We start from the raw sequence: 20,623 nt of genomic DNA, 5'->3' as shown, positions 1-20,623 counted from the left end.
CAATCCAAATGTCCACTAGTGAATGAATAGAGAAACAAAATGCAACATATAAATATAGAAGAATATTATTTTATCATAGAAAGTTGCCCCTTTCTCTTGGTCCCTGGGGTCTCAGGAGGCAGGACTACAGGTAGCCTCTGCCAGGAGTCCCTCGGGGAGCAGGGCCGCATGCAGTCCTGCCAAGAGAGTGCAGCAAGGTGAGTTGCTCAGGGAACGCCTTGAGCTAGGGGCTGCCGCCTGGGGAGGTGGTCAACCAGAGACCAGACACAAAGTTCTGGGGCTTAGCACGCTCACTAAGCAACTTTATTGGGTAAATGCATGTCTTATGTACGTTTTAGCCAGCTGTAAACCCCTCCCATACCTCCCCGTCTCCAAGGTAACTCAGTAGGAAGCCTGTGGTTTGCGGTTAAGCCTTGCGAGATTTTGCTGACCCAGTCTTTTTGCATTTCTGCTGACAGTCTAAATCCTGGAAAGCAAGCGTGCCTCCATCTTTAACAGGTGTTCTTCATTTTCCTCCAGAAAGTAATGAAGGATGCCTGCTACAATGAGAATGAACCCTGAAAGCTTTACACTAAATGAAGGAAGCCTGACAGAGTAGGTGGCATCTTGTATAACTTCATTTAATGAAATATACAGAATAGTTAAATCCATAGAAATAGAAAGCAGATTGGTGTTTGCATGCTCTGGGGGGAGGAGGAATTGGGAGTGATTGCTTAATGGGTACAGAGTTTGATTTTGAGGTGAAGAAAATAATTAGAAACTAGATAAAGGTGATGGTTGTGTAATTTTGTAAATGTACTAAATGCCACTGATTTGTTCACTTTGAAATGGTTAATTTTTCGTTATGTCAATTTTATCTCAATGGAAAAAAAATTATTCTTTCAAGTCCGTATTGGAAAAAGAAAACCTAAAGCAAAAGCAAGACGAAAACACAATAAATTGACGGAAGAACACATGTTTTTAGAACCAGTTCTATGTATACATGAAAACTCAGTGTGTGATAAAGACGGGATTTCAAAACTGTTGGACAGTGATAATTTAATGAGAGGTTTGTGGACAATAGATCATACATGGGTAGAAGAATTTTGCTTCATTAATTAATTCTTGCATTTAGGAAAACTTCCAAACACAAAATATATTACAAATAAAGCTAATATTAAAATATTATAAAGCTAACAAAACTCTGAAGGACTGAGAAGAAAACAGAAAATAAGTCATGTATAAGTTAGGCATTTTAACAAACTATGAATATTTAGTGTCTATCAGCCAATAAATAAGCTAGAGAAATTAATTCAAAATCAACAATTTCAGGGAGAGCCGTTAATCGGAGATAGCATTTATGTTTGTGAGTTCCTGTGGCCAGCTGAGCTTAGTTTCACACAGTTACCCTTTTAAAAGGCAGGTGTATCTTGTTGGCAAAGAAGTAAAGCAGTTTCAATGACTTTATGTATCCAAATTTAAAAACAGGGTGGGTTTTTTCTTTTCTTTTCTTTTCTTTTTTTTTTTTTTTGCCTCAAACCCTTTTAGTTTAAATGCCTCAAACATTTTTAATCTGATAAAGGCTTATGAGATAATACCTCAGAACACCTATTTCCACTAGAATCTATTTTTTTCCTTAAACCTTTCAAAGAGTTTTTGTCAGGTCTTATCAAAATAATATAGCACTTGGGGGCAAAGATGCAGCCCAGGAGGCCTGCACTGGAGGCCAAGATGGAGAAGACCTCCACGGCCACCATGACCTTCCCCTTGGTGCTGTGGTAGACAGGGAGGAAGGTGACCCAGACACTGCAGAACACCAGCATGCTGAACGTCAGGAACTTGGCTGCATTGAATGTGTCAGGCAGGTTCCTGGCCAGGAAAGCGACAGTGAAACTCCCTAGGGCCAAGGAGCCCAGGTATCCCAGGACACAGTAGAAGGCAGTGGCTGAGCCCTTGTTGCACATAATGATGAGGTTTCTGGGCTCAGAGTGTGTGTCTATGTCAACAAAGGGGGGAGAGGTTCCCAGCCAGATTCCACAGATAATCACTTGGATCAGGGAGCAGATGGGAATGACGGAGTTGGAAGCTCCCGATACCAGCAACCACCTCATTCTTCTTCCAGGCTTCGTGGCCTGGAATGCCAGAATCACAGTAATAGTTTTGGCCCAAACAGTGGAAACAGCCACAGTGAACACAATTCCAAATGTGACTTGTTGGAGGATGCAGGTGGCTGTGCTGGGACGGCCCATGAACAGTAAAGAGCAGAGAAAGCACAGGTCAAGGGAGATAAGCAAGATATAACTGAGAGCCCGGTTATTGGCCTTGACTATGGGAGTGTCTCGGTGCTTCACAAAAACCCCCAAAACTACAGCTGTGATGACAGACAAGCATAGAGCCATGCAGGCCAGAGCCATCCCCAAAGAATCCTCAAAGGCCAGGAAGGTCACAGACTTGGGGAGGCAGCGGTCCCTCTCATTGTTTGGATACTCTTGCACTGGGCACTGGACGCACTGCTCTGCATCTGGAGAGAAAGCAAAGATAGCATTTCAGTTTCACGAATTCTTCCTTTTCATCGTATTAAAGAAAATGGTCACCTTTGCTGTCATTGTGCATATACAGATTTCCTCTGATATAACACCGAGACACACCAAATTAGCATTCTACATTCCTGACCCAGGGAGAATGCTTTCAGCTGCAAAGAAAACCAAACCCACTTAATCAGAACCTTCTAGGTTGGCTCATCCTGCGGGTCAGCCAAGGACACAGATTTGACATCACTGTGAACCTGGAAGGAAACGGAGGCAAGTCTTGAACAACAAAGAGTTTATGTTGAGCCAAATTTGAGTGACTGCAGCCAGGAAGGCACTTCCATGTTACCCTGAGAAATGCCCTGAAGAAACAAAAAAGAAATTGAGCTTATAAAGGATAAAAGGACCAATCAGAAGGAGAGGTAGTTACAAAATCGTTTGTCTGACATTACGATTGGTGCTAGCATCTTTAAGTAGTCTTGGCGGTAAGGGATTGGTTGTACCAGTCTGTGAGACAATCCCCAGATAGAATTTCTTCATTTTGACTGGAGGTATGTGGAATAGTGGTCAACGGTTGGCAGATGTTGGCCATTTTTCTGTAAGAAGGTTGTGACCCTTGTGATTGATTAGAAAAAGCTTAAAAGTTCAGGGTGTTTTGGGATGTGATTGATTGCAAAAGTTCAAGAGTTTGGGGTACCATCAGGTGATACGTGCCTGGAGTTCAAGCTAAACTGGCTTCCTGACTCTATTTTAGGTGCCTTGGCCAGACTCACGCCATTTTCCCTCATCATGACAAAGGGCATGGATTCTTCTTATCTCATTTTTTTTACTATTCCTACTATTTTCTCCACTGTCAGCCTTGTAATACTGTGCTTTATAATATTTGCATGGAGCAGTCAAGGGCCAAAGCTTTTCTTATTCACAATCAGATTGTGGGAGATGAAGAGACTTCACGTAACTCTCAAAAGCATGAGGAAAATCTTTCCCAAGATTTAGCAGAGCTCTCCTTGAATTTTCTGGCCGGATATGGTCCCTTGACTTTTCCTAAGTGAATTACTAGTTAAGGTGTGGAGAATTCAGGTAGACCAAAATGATGTCTAGGTCTGAGTGTGGAATCAGTTTCTTCCAAGATTCATGCCCTGTGGGGTAAGCGGGTGAATATCAACATTCTTAGGGATTTGGTGCGAAGGTTTGAAGGAAGGATTCTGGGAGGCAAACAATATCTGGAATTTTCTTTTTTTAGATAAAGGTAACATTTCTTGTCATTTTTCATATCTACTTAGGAACAAACTTATTATGTATTCACCTTCAGTAAAACAATTCCACTCTCATATTTTTCAATATCTTTTTCTGTAGGTCATATATTCAGTTTGTTCTATCCACAAATAGGCATTTATTGAGAAACTTCAATGAGTCAGACACCTGAAAATGCTCGGTTTTACACCTGAAAATGCTGGCTTTCTCTTTTTCCTCACCTATGACCACACCTTTCATTAGATTGGTAGTACTTACTTCCAGATTCCCACGATAACCTCATGTTTCAAGTCATGGATTCTAATCAGTCTAATATCTAATGATTTTTCAATGTGCAATTCAGACTTTGTCACTTTTCTTCCTGAAATCTCACAATTTAAGAAAATATTTTTCAGTTTAGAGACAAATGCTTTCTGTAGTAAAAAAAGAGATCTTTGATCTGCCCCAGCCATCTGTCTAATATCTTTTCTTATCTTTCATTGACTGTGAGATCCATGTCACAGACCTGGAAATGTCCCAGTTTTCTCACACTCAGTCATTTCTCTATGATCTGCTCATTCTGTTTTGTTCCTGGAACATCAAAAGTTTTATCACTACCCTATTTTTTTTTAATTGTGGTAAAGTTCACTAAAGTTCACATAACATAACATTGACAATTAACCATTTAAAAGTGTACAATAAAGGCATTTAGTATATTCACAATGTTACACAACCGTCACCACTATCTAGTTCCAAGATCTTTTCATCACCTAATAGGAAACCCTGTACCCATTGAGCAATCACCCTCCATTCCTGCTCCCCTAATCCCTGGCAACCACTAATCTACTTTCTGTCTCTAGGCACTTAGTTATTTAGGATATTTCATAGAAATGGAACTATATAATAGGTGACCTTTTGTGTCTGCCTTCTTTCACTCAGCATTATGTTTTTTAGGTTCATCCACATTGTAATATGTAGCAGAATTTTATTCCTTTTTATGATGGGTTAGTATTCCATTTTATGGATATACCATGTATTGTTTATCCATTCATCTGTCAATAGACATAGTGGTAGTTTCTACCTTTGGTTTATTGTAATAGTGATGACATGTACATTCAGGTACAAATATTTGTTTGAATATCTATTTTGGCTACATTGTTAGAAATGGAAATGACGGGTCATATGGTAATTCTGTTTTACTTTCAGAGCAGTAGCCACACTGTTTCCCACAGCGGTGACATGATTTTGCATTCGCACAAGCCACGTATGATTGTTCCAATCTTAACATCCTTACAGTACTTTTTATTTTCTATTTTTATGATTATAAGCATCCTGGTGCATATGAAGTGACATCTCTCTGTGCTTTTCATTTGCCTTTCCCTAATAGCTAATAGTGTTGATGTGCTTATTAGCCATTTGTGTGCAGAAATGTCTATTGAAGTCCTTTTGCCAACTTTAAAATTGTTTGTGTTTTATTGCTATTGAATTGTAAGAGTTGTTTATGTATCCTGAATACTAGACTTTTATTTGATATTACTGTCTTTACTTCATACCATTTGAGTTTGAATTAATACCAATATAGTTTAAATAGTGTGCAGATTATCTTCTTTAGAGCTCTTTCTTCCTCTTCTACAGTGTTTTTTCATAAACTGATCTTAATACATTGTTTATCCATTAAGATAACTTCTATAATATTTTTTTCATGCATTTGTCTTTTAAATAATATAGAAAAAAAGAAAAAAGAGAATTTACAATTAATACTAATATTCAATAATACCAGATTTAAATTTACCTATGCATCAATCTTTACCATACTTAAAATTTTTTCTTGTGTGGCTTTGAGTTACTGTCTAGTGTCTTTTCATTTCAGTTTGGAGGATTTCCTTTAGCATTTCCTGTGGGGCAGGTCTGCCAGTGATAAACTCACTTAATTTTTGCATTATGTGGAAATATCATAATTTTTCTTTCATGTTTGAAGAATAAGTTTTTCTGGATTTAGAATTCTTCATTGACAGTTTTTTTTCAGCACTTAAAAAATGCCATCCATATGCCTCCTGGCCTCCATGGTTTCTAAATAGAAATTATCTTAATCTTATTGAGGATTCTTTGTACATGATAAGTCACTTCTCTCTTGTTTTTTTCAAGATTCTCTGTTTTCCTGTAGTTTATGTACTATAAATTTGTCTTAGTGTGGATTCACTGAATTTATCTTGCCTGGAATTTACTGAAGTTCTTGGATGTGTGGTTTCATGACTTTCATCAAATTTGGGAAGATTTCAACCATTATTTCTTCAAATGTTGCTTTGTCCCTTTCTCTCTCTCCTTTCCCTTTGGGACTCCCATTATACATATGTTATTACACTAGATGGAGTCCCACAGTTCTCTTAGACTCTGTTCATTTTTCTCCGTTCTTTCCTCTTTCTGCTCTCCAGACAGGAGAATTTCAATTGTCCTATCTTCAAGTTCAGAGGTTCTTTCTTATGTTGCTCAAATATGCTGATAATTCTCTCATGTGTGGCCTCTGAAATCCGTGTTCTGTTAGCTTAGCATTAAGCTGGTGTTTGACAGAGTTACATTAAATGCCCGAAGACAACAAAATTAAAAAAAAAAAAAAAGAAAGAAATAAGAGAAAAAACCCACTCCCCCTGTGTTGGGACACTCCTTCAACACTTAGGCCATTTCCTACTCTGTGTTAGTCATTATTGCCTGCTTGTGTGGTGCCTGAAGGATGGCTGAGGTGAAAAGTTAGGGTCTTCTCAGGCCATTCTTAAGCATGTATCCAGCTGTAGGCACTTGCATGGCTGTCTTGATTCCCTTTTACATACAGGGGCTTTTAAAAGCCATTACTCCTCCATATCTCCTTTTCCTATTTCTTCCTTCCCAGACTTTTTGGTCTGTTTATTGCTTGTCCTACATGTTGTTCCTTGCCTATGCTGCTGCGGGCAATATTTATGCGTTTAAATGCTTTCAGAAAAAGCTTCCTGGGAAGCATCCACAGCCCTGGTCATGCTTCATTTCAGGAGAAACAAAGGCCAGTTTTTTTTTTAAATCAGTCTTTTAGGGAGTCATCAGGCAGGTCAAAGCTCTCAACAATTTTTTGAGTATATGATCTGCATTGCTTCCTTTGGCACTAACATCCTGCAACAAAAGTGTGGGCTACTGTCTGCATGGCTGCAGCCCATCTGCACTGTGAGTAATGGCAAACAGACAATGTAAAATGCCACAGCACTCTTTTTCCACAAAGCAGCAGGTTCATTCTTCACCAAGTCTCCCCCTGATTTTTGTAAGTTTTTCTGGTTTCAGCGTTTCAGATAATTGATTCTGACATTTCCCCCCAGCTCTGTTTTATTTGCTTTTAGGTAGAGACAGAGCTCTGTTTTTCCCTGCTCTACTAATTTTGGTGACATCACTTTCAGTACCCTAATTTTTACTGGTTTCTTGTTTGTATATAATTGTTAATATCTGGTTAAACACATCTGTCCTTGTTCTACTTTTTAATTTGGCACACACCCAAACACTGGACAGATGAGATACATAGTAGCTTATTAGTTATGTATATTCACAGCACAGAGGAGTGAAAACCACATGCCAGAAAGGGCCACACAGGGTTGTGCTTGGGAGCAGAGAGAGCAAGTATGGGCATTCATAGGTAGGCTTTGTAGCAAAAAGACTATGAGGTGCCTTCTGGTTCTTGCAGAGGATGTTTGTGTAGTTAGACCAGGTGGAGTACAGCTGGTCTGGCTGATAGATGGACTAGCTGGGGAGAGCAGACTTTCCTGCTGGGCGGGGGGTATATCTGGTAGGTAAACTCCTGTTCAAGCCTTTGGGGTCCTGCAAAACTCAGAGAGGTCAGGGCAGCATATGAAATTTTAGGTCTTACAGTCAAGATGGTAAAGAATTATGTATCTTGGCTCCAGTGTACTATCAGCCTTGTAGGATGAGCACAGCCAGACATGCCCTTTGTCATAATGGACAGATATAATTATGTATGAAAGTAAATATAGTGAATAAGTGAATGAAACAATGAAGGAGGAACAATATAACAGACTAGGGCCCCATTGCCAATATTTGCTATTTTCTTTTCAGTGATGTCATGGTGTAGGGGATGGGGTGTAAGAGAGTAATCACAAATATTCACACCTGTTTGATTTGAAATCTCCCTCTTTGCACAAGAGATGCAATCAAAGCAGCAGATGGGCTTTCCTTCTTGTAGAATTTTCTTGAATCCTGGACCACAACTCTGGCTACACACAGATTGAGGGGCCTAAGGCAATATAGAGAAGCATTGGTTACCATTTTGCACTTCATTAGTGGCTATGAGGGCATATCTTAGATTTCTTCTATAATAAGAGATAAATTTCTTTTTTGTTGTGGTAAAAAATGTGTAACATAAATTTACCATTCTAACCATTTTTAAGTGTACACTTCAGTACTGTTAAGAATACTCACATTGCTGTGAAACAGATCACCAGACCTTTTTCATCTTGAAAAACTGAAATACTATGAGTAGTATTGACATCTTAATATTAAGTCTTCCAACCAATGAATCTGGGATACATTTCCATTTATTTGTGTCATCTATAATTTCTTTCAGTTGTTTTGTAGTTTCTAGTATACACATGTTCCATCTCCTTGGTTACGTTAATTCTGAAGTACTTTATTCTTTTTGCTGCTATTCTAAGTGGAATTGTTTTCCTAATTTCCTTTTCAGATTATTCATTGTTAGTGTATACAAATGCAACTGATTTGTGAGTGTTAATTTTTTTACCCTACCACTTTGCGGAATTTATTAGTTCTAAAAGTTGTGTGTGTGTGTGTGATCTTTGTGCTTTTCTACATATACAATCATGTTATTTGTGAACAGAGATAATTTTACTTCCCTCCCCCCATTTGGAGGCCTTTTATTTATTTTTCTTGCTTAATTGCTTTGTCAAGAACTTCCAATACTATGTTGAATAGACGTGGCAAGATCAGACATCTTTGTATTTTTCCTGAAAGGATTTTAGTCTTTCAGTGCTAATTATGATGTTAGTGTTTGGTTTTTCATATGTGGACTTTATTTTGTTGGGGAGGTTCCCTTCTATTACTAGTTAGTTGCGTGAGAGATCTTTCCTTTTATTATAATCTCCATGACACTCTCAAAGCCTCATTGTGTTGATATTATCTAGATATCTAATTGACCCTTGACATTTTCCCTTTTTTTCTGCTTAACTGTTCACACAGAGGAAACTTTAACCAAAGTGTCTGATCACTTTTATTTTGTACGGCACCTTCAACATCCCTGGGTTTTCTCTTTTTATTCTGTGAAATTTTAACACAGGTCACTACATTGCAATCACTATGAAGCTTAGTATACTTGAGAATGTTTTTCATGGCCCTGTACTGGGATGGTTATAAGATTTTAGGTTCTACATAAGAAAGCCTAATAACATGATAAGTAGGCACATTACTAGAAGTACTACATAAATAAATAAAAGTCTGTAAATAAAAATAAACAGAGAAAGCAATGAAAGATGAGTTTTTGCAAGGAACCATGGATTGTGATTTATCCAATTCTGGCTCCTGGGTCAAAAATGGTGCACTTTGTTCAGAAAATTAATAACACCTTAGGAGTTCAAAGTATCATTTGTTCATAAATAATGTGTAAAATTGCCCAGGATTGATGAACTATGGAAAGATTAAGTTAAATCATGGTGACTTCTTTGAGAAGTAAAATATACAATGATGAACACTTAATAGGCAAATGACCAAAGGAAAAATAGGGTGGTATCTACAGTAAAATGGCTGTAATACCTAATCTACTTGTGTTTACAGTGAATCTAAACATAATAATGTCTCTGGCTGTATGCAGTTGAGACTCTTTTAGGATATAAAAAGAGTAACCAAATAGAAATTTCAAAAGTCAATTCATTAACATTATTCATTGTACTTATTCCACTGCTTCATGAATAAATATAACCAGATTTAAAATATAACAGCATAAAACAACCTGCTTTTTCTATTGGAACTGCCTTAGAATGTATGAAAGTAAATTGCATAGTACAAGGGCAATAGGTTGCATTTCAAATGTGAATTTAGTGATGAATCAAAAGGGTGCCAACTTAATCTCATGTCAGGACTCAGACACCTCTATAATGTACACAATATTGAGGTGATGTCATACCTCTTCCATCCCAATAGGCCATTCTATCATCTCATCACTGATTGCCAAGCCTTGGTCATGGGAACTACTGAAGACAAACTCTCCTACTTTAACCAGGAGCCCACGACGAAGAGGAGACTTCATGGTGTTCAGGATATCATATTGTCCAATAGAGTTTCTTTTATCACCCAAGGATATATGGTCCCCAATTTTGTTTGTAAATTGAATATTCCTCAGAAATGGATGAAGCTAGGGGAGAGGCAAATTTGGAAATAAGGAGTAAATTCAATTTAGAGGTTAAAGACCCATGTCTACCAAACAAACATTTTTCCCCCACCTTCCACCCTCGGGACTTATTTTGAGCGGGTGCTCAGTTTTGTTTGAGGGGCCATCATGTCTTGGGCTCTTCCTTGGCCATGAGATAAGTGGGGGAATAAAAGAATCCAAGTGTATCACCTCCCAGAATTGGCTTAGACACGGGCTTTGGTATAACTCTGACCAATAAAATTTCTTCAGGCTTTTGGAAGTGAATCCTTGTACATTAAAGGGCACAACATGGGGATTCTAACATCCAGGCAAATATGTTTTCAATGGGAGTGTTCCCAGAATCTTACATCCATCATGAGTGTTCTCATATGTATAGTTGAGATCATAATCCATGGTTCCATGATGTTGCACGCTTAGCAAATAAAAATATATCTTGTATTTGTCAGAGTGTTATATCTCTGTGAGTTATAGCAAGTTGTAGCTCAGTTATCACAAGTGGTAGCTCAGTAAGTCCATTTTCTAGAGTCACTTTAGGATATCATGGTTTACTAAAGAAAAACACAAACTGTCTCCATTTTTGACCTCCCTATGTTTTGTCATAAGTCATTGTTGGGTCATAACATACAGCTCTTTTTACCACCTTTGGAAAATTTTTTGATAATTGCTAAATAAATACTTTAAAATTGAAGCTTCACTGAAGACAGGATTTTTAAAATATATACTCAAGAATTACACATAAAACTCTATGCAATGTGAAAGAATCCTCTACTCATTTTGACCTATCCTGTTGACCCTGAGATGCAATCATGGTCATGATGCTGTATCTCAACAGAAAACCCTCAGAGGCCATTAGTTTGTTAATACAAATCCTGCATCTGGAAGAGGTTTACCTGCCAGGGGAGAAGCACAGATTGATCTGCATGTATTATTAATCCCTTTTCTGTTTTTGCCAAGAGCATTTTGTGGAGGGCTTGGGCCACAGCATATACAGCATTGCAGATGAGGTAACTGGAGTCAAATACAGTCATCATGTCGATATTTCCTCGCTTAAGCTCTAAGGAAGAATTTTGTGGGCAGTCTTCAAGTTCTTTACATTTCATCTCACCAGATACGCAATCCAAACTTTCACACCAGAATTGACGGAAGTAATAGTATTCTGTGTATCTGGAAGAGTTAAGTGTCTTAAGAAAGTGTTTGAAACCAGGGATTTCCCTCTTCTGACGTGAAAATGAGAGGCTTCCGTGAAGAGGCCGCAGTGCATTCACCATCTCGTACAAATCAACATACCACTTTGTTGTTATAATCCACATCTTCCCCCTAGTTAGATAGAGTTTTTGCACCATGTCCAGGATCACGAAAGTCTCAGCATCAGCACACATTATGAACACACTTGCTGATGAAACTCCCATCTTGCTCATGAACACCAAATGGTTTTTCATTGGTTTTGTCCCCGCAGCAGGGAACTTTGCTGTGAAGCCCACGCAGATGCCTTTCTTTACCATCTCTGATTTCAGCTCCCACAGGAACTGCTCTCCTTTTATATCATCTGAGATAAAGACCTCCACCCAGGTCCAGCCAAAATGCAGCAATAACTGAATTATTCCATGAACCAGGATACTGTCCTTGGTGGCCATCTGATAGAGAGTTGGAAACTGGTCTTTATCATTCAGGTTGGGGTGAAAAGGACCATATGTGATCTGAATAAGAAAAGGAAAACATCATGATTAGTGGGATTCGGGTTGTTTTCTTTGAGGAGGGAGTGAAAGAATTCTCTGTGTAAGAGGGAGAGGGAACAGAATTTTGGTGAATAGTATGAATAACTACCATGGGGACATTTACACAGTTCTCACCTCATTCTGGGCACACACGAGACTGTGTTTCCCCACCTTCTTGAGTTTAGAAATGAATTTGTGACTAGATGTAACCAATGGTATCACTTCCAGGACAAAGCATAAAAGAAAATGTGTAAGATATCCATGTGTTTTCCCTGTCTGTGATGGGAACTGGAGAAGACACGAGTTTCAGATGACACATGATGGCGGTGATTCCGTCATCTTTGTCCTGTTTGACTTGTGGGACAAAGGCCCCCTTCCCCCAGTAATCATTGTTGGATGTGTTGAAGTAAAATTAAAATAAAGACCTGGCTTGAAAAATTCCTGAGCAAAGAAAACCTTAATAATAGACAATCTAAAAATAAAGTAAAAGAAGAGTGATAAAAAGAGAGAAAGAGAGTAGACTAGTGATTACCAGAGGCAGGGAAAGGGAAGGAGGAGGGACGGCCTGGGAAAGCTGGGTAGATGGGTACGAATTTACAAAGATGGAGTGAGACAGGAAGAACACGCTCCGGTGCTCTGGGATGACAATAGCAAATAATATTGTGTTGTATATTTCGAGGTAGCCAGGAAAGAGGATCTTGAATGGTATAACCACAAAGAAATGATAAATGTTTAGGTGATAGATATACTATGCTGATTAGATCATTATACAGTATATGTATGCATTGAAACAACAAACTGTACCCTGTAAACATGTATAATGAAAATAAATTAAAATAAAAAATAGCTTCAATCTAGTTTAAATCGCAAACATAAATGACACCTGACTTGGATCCTAATTGCAAATACAATTGAAACTTAACTTGGTCCTTTCCGGTAAATGCTTATGTTAGACAGAAATAAGACTTAACCCCATCCAATCATAAGCAGCCGACTAACATATTATGTGACTAGGGACTTTCCAACAAGATCATGCCCCCAAAAAGAGATAAGTATGTAACTGTAAATCAACCAGATTTCTTTATTTTACTTCCACATTTCTCCAATAAGTGCTTCCCTCTAACTTTCTGTCATTGACGTTACCCAATTTATGAATTACTTCTCACTCAAATAAACTCTTTAAAATTTTATTGTGCCTCAGATTTTTCTTTCACAGATGTGAACTCTGAGATAGAAATAAATATGTACTGTATTATTATCTGCATATGTTCAATTTAATTTATGACCACAGCATAACCTATGTTATCTTGAAGAGTGCAATCACCAGCCCTCTCTGATTTTATAAAAAAATAATTCTTCCAGAACAGAATTCTCCTAAGCTAATGTTGTCTTCTTTGGCATGAATAGCTCTTGACTTCTGCTTGTCTTAGGTTGGGACTTTGGGAAAGAGACTGTGAGGTGGAGAGTTGCATATGTCTTCATAGGGTGCTCGTGAGATACCTTTATGGGAATTGAGCAGAGAGGGACGCTGAATAACAATACAGATGTCACTGAATCTCAGCCAGTTGGTAGGGCACTTAATTATTATCTGAAAATGAGGCAAGGGGGTCAGGACTTTGCATGCCTATATCAGTGAGTCGCTGGCCTCTGGCTACTCCCCAAGGAGGGCTGTTCTGGAACAGGCAGTTCCCTGTGGTTACAGACATTTCCTGCAAGGCACCCAGATGTGAACTTTCAGCAGCTGGTATTTCCTAGTTGCTTGGGGATGGATACGTTGTGCCTGAGGATCTAGATGGAACTTCACAGTATCCATCACAATTCTCCTTCTTTTTGCTCACTATAGCTAATCTCACAAACCAAGGAATTGTCTGGGATCTGTTGAGGGATATGTCCCCCACCTTCCTTTTTCCTGTTTAATCAGGCGGGAGGGAATGACACTGAAGAAGATCTGATCTTCTCTCCCTGGAAGTCACAACCCACTTACCTGTGGGATTTTGTAGAGCTCCAGAAGTGATCCAATTTGTTCTGAAAATGCTGGCATGGTTCCTGCAACGATGGCAACCGATTTTTTGTGTTTCTGGCAGTTGTAATTTGGCAGAATCTGGTTCCTTCCCGAGAGCCCAAACAGGGCCTTCTCTAAGTTTTCTTGGTCACCATTAAAGGCGTTGTAGAGACTGAAACCCAGGGACATGTTGGGGAGCAAGTGGGGGCTGCTGTTGATTTCTCCAATGGCAAAGAGAAAAGCCAGTACATATTGGTAGTTCTTCCAAAGCCAGCTAAACAGAGGGGACAGCATGAGGCAGAACGGTTAAGTCATGTAACTCAGGGGCAACTCTTAAGCCATGCCAAGGGAAAAAAAATATTAAAAAGTCTAATTTTCCCTGAAGGCTTTTTCTCCACTTGAAACTTTGAAAAGCTTTTTAGACATTTTTCTAATTTTGCACTCAATTAAATTTAATGCCAGAGACATATTGTATATATGTCAAATTGTGTCAAGCATTGAATGGTTACAAACTGTAGAAATACATAAAATTTCCTGCCTGAATGTCATTCAGTATGTGCAGTCCAAAGAGAATGATACCATTGGTATGCTTTTCTCTTAATTATTGCCAATATCATTTCCTTTGATGCATCCAAGCGTCCAAAGAAATAAGAAGCAGCTGATATTATCTATTTGAGGCAAATACTTAATAAGCACACCAACCATTATGAGCATTATCTCATGCAATTTTCAACCCTCAATAATATCTCAAAGATTAATACAAGACTGGGAATCAAATGCATAGGGTTGTTATAAAGATTACATGAGATAATATGCGTCAAGTACTTAAGACAGTTCCTGGCACAGAAAAAGATTCATTTTGTTGTTGCTAATATTATATATATATTTTTGCCCACATATACAAGGTGATGAAATAGGCTCTGACATTCTAAATGTTTTACCCAAAGTCACCTGGTAAGCACGGATGCTGTTAATTCTGAATTGAAAACCAAACCTTACTGTACTCCACCCTAAACTTTTTCTCCTACATTACATCACATCACAGCTCCTATTAAACATACACACACATCCACACATACCCACACCCACACCCACACAATGGTACTGTAAAATTGCAGTATATTGGTAGTCAGAAATACAGCGTGTGTATTCTATGCATGACAGTCTCAGCTGTGTGGACATAGTGACCTGTAATTTTGGGGATATTCACGAGATTTTGTGCATCACACAATCCACATGCCTGTTTATAAAATCTTTGACCATCACTGGAGACTTTCCCTTTGTACATAAGAAGAGTAGGTCCAAAGGAGAGAGAAAATATGTAGAATTGATAATTACCGTTATGAATAAATTAAACCAACATATTATAAACAAGACCTGACTAAATACTCTTAGTGTTTATAACAATTTTATTTCAAACACTCTAGTATCCAGTCATTTGTTTTACCTTCCATTTTCAGGAGTTACAAGAGATAACCTATCTGAGTATGAAAAGGTCATTTTTATTTGTTTTCCCCTCTCCTTTCTCCAAGGCCATGTTCTGTCTCTGCCTTACATATCTGTAGAGTGAAGGGAAGCTGATAGCTGCAATCAGCCATTTGCCATTTTTTCCCCTCTCTCTTTGCAAAAAGAATGTTCTGATAAGTTTAGTTTTAGTAAAGGGTATGAATATATGGTTAAAACAATTTATCCTCAGCAAGTGATCAGTATTGCCCTGTTCATTGTCTATTCAAGAACACATCCTGAGAAATATGTTTCCTGCAATAATGAAATCTACCCTATAATGCAGTTTAAGAAATAGACAATAACATAGGAAAGGGGGACTAGGATTTCGAATGATAAATAGATATATTCCAGGGGAGGAAACTTAGTCATTTAGATTTACAGCATGAAAAAAAAAAAAAAGATTTACAGCATGATTCAACATCATACTACAGTCCTAGCCAGAGCAATCAGGCAAGAGAAATAAATAAAGAACATCGAAATTGGAAAGGAGGAAGTCCAACTGTCTCTGTTTGAGGATGACATAACCTTATATGCAAAAAAACTCCAAAGACCCCATCAAAAAACTATTAGAACTAATAAATAAATTCAGTGAAGTTGCAGGATAGAAAATCAACATACAAAAATGAGTAGCATTTTATATGCCAATAGCAAATTATCTGAAAAAGAAATAAAGAAAGCAATCTTTTTTTACAATAGCTATAAAAATAAAATAAAATAGTTAGGCATAAATTTAACCAAGGAATTGAAAGATATCTGCAATGAAAACTACAAAACACTGATGAAAGAAATGAAAATAGATCCTGTGTTCCTGAATTGGAAGAACTAATATTATGAAAATATCCATACTATATTTCTCAGACAAACAAAAACTGCGTGAGTTCATTACCACACGACCACCCTTACAAGAAATCCTCAAGGGAGTACTGGGATTGGTTCCTGAAAAATAACTACCATTGCCATAAAAACCCAAGAAAAATCAAAACCCACTAGTATAATAAAAATGGCATTCATGAAGAGAAAACAATCAAACCAAAACACTATCTACAACCTAAGGAACCAACAAACACAGAAACCAAACAGTAAATCAGAAAGCAAGGAACAAAAGACACCTAAGACAACCAAACAACCAATAAAATGCTAGGAATAAATCAACACTTTTCAATAACAACTCTTAATGTAAAAGGCTTAAATTCCCCAATCAAAAGACACAGACTGGCTGACTGGATCAAAAAGCAGGACCCAACTATATGCTGCCTACAAGAGACCCACCTCACCCATAAAGATTCACACAGACTAAGAGTGAAAGGATGGAAAAAGATTTACCATGCAAACAGAAAAGAAAAACGAGCTGGAGTAGCTATTCTTATATCTGACAAAATAGACTTTAAACTAAAAACCATAAAAAGAGACAATGAGGGACACTACTTAATGATAAAAGGACTGATCCATCAAGAAGACATAACAATCATAAATATGTACGCACCCAATGTTGGAGCAGCCAGATTTATAAAACAAACTCTATAAGACCTAAAGAAGGAAATAGACACTAATACCATAATAGCAGGGGACCTGAACACCCCACTGTCAATATTAGACAGATCATCTAGGCAAAGAATCAGTAGAGAAACACAAGATCTAAACAATACTGTAGACCAATTGGAATTGGCAGATATCTACAGAACATTCCACCCAACAACCTCAGAATATTCATTCTTCTCATCAGCACATGGATCATTCTCCAGGAGAGATCACATATTAGGTCACAAATCAAGTCTCAATAAATTCAAAAAAATTGGAATTATCCCGTGTATCTTCTCAGACCACAATGGATTAAAACTAGAAATTAATAACAGACGAAACTCTGGAAACTATACAAACACATGGAAATTAAACAGCATTCTACTTAATGACATATGGGTCCAAGAAGAAATCAAGCAGGAAATCAAAAAATTTATTGAAACTAATGAAAACAATGATACATCATACCAAAACTTGTGGGATACTGCAAAAGCAGTATTGAGGGGAAAATTTATTGCATTAAATGCTCACTTCAGAAGAATGGAAAGATGGCAAGTGAACAACCTAACACTTCACCTTAAAGAACTAGAAAAACAAGAACAATCCAAACCTAAAGTTAGCAGACGGAAAGAAATCATTAAGATCAGAGCAGAACTGAATGAAATTGAAAACCAAAAACAAGTCAAAAGATCAACGAATCAAAAAGTTGGTTTTTTGAAAAGATAAATAAAATTGACAAACCATTAGCATGGCTAACAAAAAAAAGAAGAGAGAAGACTAAAATAACCAAAATTAGAAATGAAAAAGGCGATATTACAACTGATTCATCTGAAATAAAAGGAATCATTTGAGACTACTATAAACAACTATATGCCAACAAATTTGAAAATCTGGAGGAAATGGATAAATTTCTGGACACACACAAGCTCCCCAAACTGAACCATGAAGACGTAGAAAATTTGAACAGACCAATAACAATAAAGGAGATTGAAGTTGTTATTAGAAGGCTCCCAACAAAGAAAAGCCCAGGACCAGATGGATTCACAGCAGAATTTTACCAAACATTCAAAGAGGAATTGACACCGATTCTTTACAAACTATTCCAAAAGATTGAAATGGACGCAAATCTCCCAAACTCATTCTATGAAGCAAACATCATCCTGATACCAAAACCAGGTAAAGATATAACCAAAAAGAAAACTACAGGCCGATATCCTTGATGAATATAGATGCAAAAATCCTCACTAAAATACTAGCAAACAGAATACAGCAACACATACGTAAAATTATTCATCACAATCAAGTGGGATTCATCCCAGGGATGCAAGGTTGGTTCAACATATGCAAATCAATAAATGTGATACACCATATTAATAAAGTCAAACACAAGGACCATATGATCATCTCTATAGATGCTGAAAAAGCATTTGATAAAGTTCAGCACGCATTCATGACAAAGACCCTCTATAAGTTAGGTATAGAGGGAAAGTATCTCAACATAATTAAAGCCATATATGCCAAACCCACTGCCAATATCATCGTGAAAGGGCAAAAGCTGAAAGCTTTTCCTTTAAGAACAGGAACTAGACAAGGATGCCCACTCTCACCACTCCTATTCAACATAGTGTTGGAAGTACTAGCCAGAGCAATCAGAGAAGAGAAGGAAATAAAGGGCATCCAGATTGGAAAAGATGAAGTCAAACTGTCCCTGTTTGCAGATGACATGATCCTATATATCGAACAGCCTAAAACCTCTACAAAAAAACTGTTGGAATTGATAAATGATTTCAGCACAGTAGCAGGATACAAAATCAACACACAAAAATCAGTAGCATTTCTTTTCTCCAATAGTGAACATGCAGAAGGAGAAATCAAGAAAGCCTGCCCATTTACAATAGCCACCAAAAAAATAAAATACTTAGGAATTGAGTTAACCAAGGAGGTGAAAAATCTCTATAATGAGAACTACAAACCACTGCTGAGAGAAATTAGAGAGGATACAAGAAGATGGAAAGATATCCCATGCTCTTGGATTGGAAGAATCAACATAGTGAAAATGTCCATACTACCCAAAGTGATATACAAATTCAATGCAATCCCCATCAAAATTCCAAAGACATTTTTCTCAGAAATGGAAAAAACTATCCAGACATTTATATGGAACAATAAAAGACCACGCATAGCCAAAGCAATGCTGAGCAAAAAAAATAAAGCTGGAGGCATAACACTACCTGACTTTAAGCTATACTACAAAGCTATAATAACCAAAACAGTATGGTACTGGCATCAAAACAGACACACTGACCAATGGAATAGAATAGAGAATCCAGAAATCAACCCACACACTTACTTCCATCTGATCTTTGACAAAGGCACCAAGCCTATTCACTGGGGAAGGGACTGCCTCTTCAGCAAATGGTGCTGGGATAACTGGATATCCATATGCAGGAGAATGAAACTAGATCCATACCTCTCACCGTATACTAAAGTCAACTCAAAATGGATTAAGGATTTAAATATACACCCTGAAACAATAAAACTTCTTAAAGAAAACATAGGAGAAACACTTCAGGAAATAGGACTGGGCACAGACTTCATGAATACGACCCCAAAAGCACGGGCAACCAAAGGAAAAATAAACAAATGGGATTATATCAAACTAAAAAGCTTCTGCACAGCAAAAGAAACAATTCACAGAGTTAAAAGACAACCAACAGAGTGGAAGAAAATATTTGCAAAATATACATCTGACAAAGGATTAATATCCAGAATATATAAGGAACTCAAACAACTTTACAAGAAGAAAACAAGCAACCCAATTAAAAAATGGGCAAAAGAGCTAAGTAGGCATTTCTCTAAGGAAGATATACAAATGGCCAACAGACATATGAAAAAATGCTCAACATCACTCAGCATCCGGGAAATGCAAATCAAAACCACACTGAGATACCATCTAACCCCAGTTAGGATGGCTAAAATCCAAAAGACTCTGAACGATAAATGCTGGCGAGGTTGCGGAGAAAAAGGAACTCTCATACATTGTTGGTGGGACTGCAAAATGGTGCAGCCTCTATGGAAAATGGTATGGAGGTTCCTCAAACAATTGCAGATAGATCTACCATACGACCCAGCTATCCCACTGTTGGGAATATACCCAGAGGAATGGAAATCATCAAGTCGAAGTTATACCTGTTCCCCAATGTTCATCGCAGCACTCTTTACAATAGCCAAGAGTTGGAACCAGCCCAAATGCCCATCATCAGATGAGTGGATACGGAAAATGTGGTACATCTACACAATGGAATACTACTCAGCTATAAAAACGAATGAAATACTGCCATTTGCAACAACATGGATGGACCTTGAGGGAATTATATTAAGTGAAACGAGTCAGGCACAGAAAGAGAAATACCACATGTTCTCACTTATTGGTGGGAGCTAAAAATTAATATATAAATTCACACACACACACACACACACAAAAAAAAAAAAACGGGGAGGGGGAGAAGATATAACAACCACAATTACTTGAAGTTGATACGACAAGCAAACAGAGAGGACATTGTTGGGGGGGAGGGAGAAGGGAGGGAGGTTTTGGTGATGGGGAGCAATAATCAGCCACAATGTATATCGACAAAATAAAATAAAAAAAAAAAAGTTTGCATGTACTGTATATTTAAAAAGCATGTCTTAAAAGCATCAAAGACCTGAATGCTAGTAATAATGCCCTTCC

The 20,623-nt window shown here is 37.7% G+C and overlaps 1 protein-coding gene across 1 annotated transcript; it reads right to left on the bottom strand.

Moving 5' to 3' along the window:
- Positions 1–111: 111 nt before the first annotated feature.
- Positions 112–19,616, bottom strand: LOC134387534 (vomeronasal type-2 receptor 116-like; the record flags this gene model as incomplete). The annotated part of the gene is given in 7 exon segments (XM_063109985.1): positions 112–237; positions 1,578–2,500; positions 7,881–8,004; positions 9,904–10,131; positions 11,040–11,846; positions 13,849–14,127; positions 19,569–19,616. Coding segments are annotated over 7 exon segments (2,535 nt in total), but the record flags the coding sequence as incomplete, so codon positions are not given.
- Between the last annotated feature and the right edge of the window lie 1,007 nt (positions 19,617–20,623).

Source organism: Cynocephalus volans, chromosome 10 (genome assembly GCF_027409185.1).
Source record: "Cynocephalus volans isolate mCynVol1 chromosome 10, mCynVol1.pri, whole genome shotgun sequence".
In the NCBI taxonomy this organism is placed as follows: domain Eukaryota; kingdom Metazoa; phylum Chordata; class Mammalia; order Dermoptera; family Cynocephalidae; genus Cynocephalus; species Cynocephalus volans.
The sequence above is the reverse complement of the archived record's forward strand: the minus strand, read 5'-3'. Positions and strand labels throughout refer to the sequence as shown.